General features: G+C 45.2%; 1 protein-coding gene across 1 annotated transcript; it reads left to right on the top strand.

Annotated features, from left to right (window-relative positions):
• Positions 1 to 1,549: 1,549 nt before the first annotated feature.
• LOC121255183 lies at positions 1,550 to 3,326 on the top strand. The gene is made up of 4 exons (XM_041155459.1): positions 1,550 to 1,675; positions 1,722 to 1,961; positions 2,082 to 2,639; positions 2,712 to 3,326. Exons 1-4 carry the CDS (start codon positions 1,550 to 1,552, stop codon positions 3,324 to 3,326), a joined length of 1,539 nt encoding a protein of 512 aa, XP_041011393.1.
• The last annotated feature ends 264 nt before the right edge of the window (positions 3,327 to 3,590 follow it).

Raw genomic sequence — 3,590 nt, 5'->3', positions numbered from 1 at the left:
AGCTGACTTCTTGGTCGACAAAGCTACATCATTGTACAAAGCCATTTTGGGCCGCCCGACTCTGAATGGCTTAAAGGTTGTCACTTCCACCTACCATTTAAAGATGAAGTTCCTGATGGAGAAGGGTGTAGGAGAGGTTCATGGGGAGTAAATCTTGGCCTGAAAATGTTATATGTAGGAATTCAAACTAGGGGCAACTAATGTATGCATCACGAAAAAAGAGGAGGGAGGACCCCACCTCTGCCACCTGCTATAGGCAACCAAGACATGGAAGCCAGGGATGAGAGTAGTTTAAAACAGGTGGAGATGAATGAGTAGTTAAAGAATGTAACATTACATCCAGATCGGCCAAGTGCCACAACTCGGGTAGGAACGAGACTCTCGTTGGAGTATAAGGAGGCATTAAAACAACTATTGGTCTAACACAGATATGTATTCGCTTGGAGTCATAAAGATATGACAGGAATTGACAATACCATCATAGAGCATAGGCTATGTGTCTATTCGGCAGCGAAGAAAGTAGGCCAAAGAAAAAGGACGTTCAATACGATGAAGTGCATGGCCATAGCCAAGGAGATAGATCGCCTCTTGGCCGCAAGGTTTAAAAAGGAGGCCTATTACCCAGAGTGACTATCCAACGTGGTGCTAGTTAAGAAGGTGAATGAAAAGTGGAGGATATGTGGAGACTTCACCGACCTAAACAAAGCCTGTCCGAAGGACAATTTTCCTCTGCCACGAATCAACGTTATCATCGACGCCACAGAAGGGCATTGCATGCTGAGCTTTATGGACGCTTACTTGGGGTACAACCAAATCCGCATAAACCAGTTTGACGAGGAGAAGACTACCTTTATTATTGACAAAGGCCTTTATTGACACCGAGTAATGCCTTTCAAATTGAAGAATGATGGGGCGACTTACCAAAGGCTTGTCAACCGGATGTTTAAAGAGCAAATTGGGAGGACTATGGAAGTGTATGTCGACAACTTGCTGGTGAAAATCAAGGAACCCGCCCAACACCTAGTAAATCTGAAAGAATCTTTTGCAGTACTCCACAAGTATAAGATGAAATTTAACCCGAAAAAATGTGCTTTCGGGGTGGACTTGGGGAGATTCTTGGGCTTTATTATTTCTAAAAGAGGCATCAAGGTAAACGCTGAGAAGATCAGTGCCATATTGAACATGAAGCCACCACAAAACATCAACGAGACCTAAAAGCTGGTAGGTAGAGTGGCAGCTTGAATATGTTTGTTTCTAGTTCTACGGACAAGTGCCTCCCCTTCTTTAGGGTTCTGCGGAAGGTACATCCATGGAATGAAGAATGTGATCAGGCTTTCCAAGAGCTGAAGCAATACTTGTCTCACCCACCCCTGTTGAAGTAGCCCAATCAGGTAGACATCTTGTATGTTTACTTGGCAGTATACCCTCATGCCGTCTCCGCAATCCTGGTTAAAGAAGAGGGGGCAATACAAGCCTCGATATTCTACATAAGTCGTGCATTAAGGGCCGCCTAAGCCAGATATCCACGAATGGACACGTTGGTGTTCGCATGGTTTGGAAGGTATTAACAGAATACCCCATTGGGAAGATACTGCAGAAGCCAGACAGTTTGCAAAGATTGGTCGCTTGGTCTGTTGAGCTCAACGAATTCGACATCAACTATGTGCCTAGGAGCGTAGTAAAGGGGCAAGCTTTGGCAGACTTTGTTGCCAAATTCACAGGGTTCTTGGCAGAAGCAGAAGCTGCCCCCCCATGGGATACCTTGGCTAGTCTTCTTTGATGGATCTGCCTGTCGAGCTGGAGGAGGAATATGGATTTATATAATCAGTGAGGAAGGACAAGAGGACTACTACATAGCAACACTTACATTCAAAACCACCAATAATGAAGCTAAATATGAGGCCCTTATAGCGAGCCATTCAGTCGTGAGAGCTTTGGGGGACACCGAAATTGAAGTGAAGGTAGATTCCCTAGTTAACCAAGTAACAGGAGCTTACGCCATGAAATGAGAGAAATTGAAAAGGTATCTACGCCCGGTATTGGAGAGCTGCAACAAATTTTGCTATTTTAATATTGAGCAGATACCAAGGGAGGACAACTCAGTAGCGAACAGGTTAGCTAAAGCTGCCTCAGGGACGGATGAGATAGATTTACCTTGGGAGGTACAGAGGAGACTGATGGTAATCCCAGCAATAGGGCTGCAAGTAAACCAAATGGGAACCATAGAGTCAAAGTGGGCCAAGGAGATAGTAAAGTACATAGACACCAAAAAATTCCCGAAGGAGAAAGAAAAAGCAAAAAAGATAAAGAGGAGGGCGGCACGGTTAATAAGGATTGAGGGGATCCTGTACAAGAAAGGATTTGCCACCCCTATATTGAGATGCTTCTCGCCTGAGGAAGCCCAGTACGTCTTCGCAGAAATCCATGAAGGTGTCTGCATCAACCACTCTAGCGAAAAGGCTTTGGCAAAAAGGGTTGTTAAGGTGAGATACTATTGGCTCAACGCCCTCAGGGATGCCAAGGAGTTTGTAAATAAGTGCACCAAATGCCGGATCTATGCCCCTATATCACGTTGTCCACCCGAGAAGCTTATTTCTATCACTGTCCCTTGGCAGTTCACGCAATGGGAAGTTGATCTAGTGGGTCCCTTCCCACTCGGGAAGGGAGGAGTGAAATATATAGTCACGGCCATAGATTATTTTACAAAGTAGGCAGAGGCAGAAGCCCTAGCAATCGTGGCAGTAGAAAGTATCGGTAAATTCCTGTGGAAGAACATTATCTGTCATTTTGGAATCCCTCAAAGCATAATCTTCGACAATAGGAAGCAATTTGATTCAAAACATTATAGAGAATGGTGCAAAGAATTGAGAATTCAAGCCAAGTATTCCTCACAGGGGCACCCCCAAGCGAAAGGGCAAGCAGAGGCGACGAACAAATCCCTGCTTGGGATTCTAAAAATGAGACTCACATACAAGAAGGGAGAATGGGTGGAAGAACTCACTGGGGTGTTGTGGGCCTACAAAACAACTGTTAAGACCCCAATAGGTGAAACGCCACCATTCACCTTGGCTTTTGGGAGTGAAGTAGTCACCCCAGTTGAAGTTGGCTTGCCTACGCATCGCACTTGCCACTTCAGCCAATCTGAAAACGGTACGGCACTAAAGGAGCAACTTGACCTCTTGGAGGAGAAAAGGGATGAGGTTCAAAACATCCTCAACAAAGGAAAGACGAAGCGCTACTTCAATAAGCGGGTCATGCCCAGGACCTTTAGAGTAGGCGATCTGGTACTCAAAGAAGTAGGGGTGACAATACAAGACAAAGGATAGCTCAACCCACAATAGGAAGGATCATACATGGTAATAGCCAATCACAGACCAGGGTTGTACCACCTGAAAGACAACCAAGGAAATGAGTTACAACACCCCTAGAACGCCCAACAGTTGCTCAACATATGTTTATCATCCCAATATCACGCTCCTACTTCAGACCTATCACCAAAGTCGAGTCGAAAAACTCGCAATGAGAGTGAAAGTGAATGGGCGTGAAGATCAAAAGACCCCACGACTCCCCTTAACCCACCAAAGTCAAGT

The sequence above is a fragment of the Juglans microcarpa x Juglans regia genome, chromosome 3D (genome assembly GCF_004785595.1).
Source record: "Juglans microcarpa x Juglans regia isolate MS1-56 chromosome 3D, Jm3101_v1.0, whole genome shotgun sequence".
Classification (NCBI taxonomy): Eukaryota; Viridiplantae; Streptophyta; class Magnoliopsida; order Fagales; family Juglandaceae; genus Juglans; species Juglans microcarpa x Juglans regia.
This window is presented reverse-complemented; position numbering and strand designations above follow the sequence as displayed.

Coding starts and splice junctions, on each gene's coding strand:
- LOC121255183 (XM_041155459.1), top strand. CDS start 1,550: ATGGTTTGGAAGGTATTAACAGAATACCCCATTGGGAAGATACTGCAG. Junction 1,676..1,721: donor TCAACTATGTGCCTAGGAGC/GTAGTAAAGGGG, acceptor CCAAATTCACAG/GGTTCTTGGCAGAAGCAGAA. Junction 1,962..2,081: donor ACACCGAAATTGAAGTGAAG/GTAGATTCCCTA, acceptor AATATTGAGCAG/ATACCAAGGGAGGACAACTC.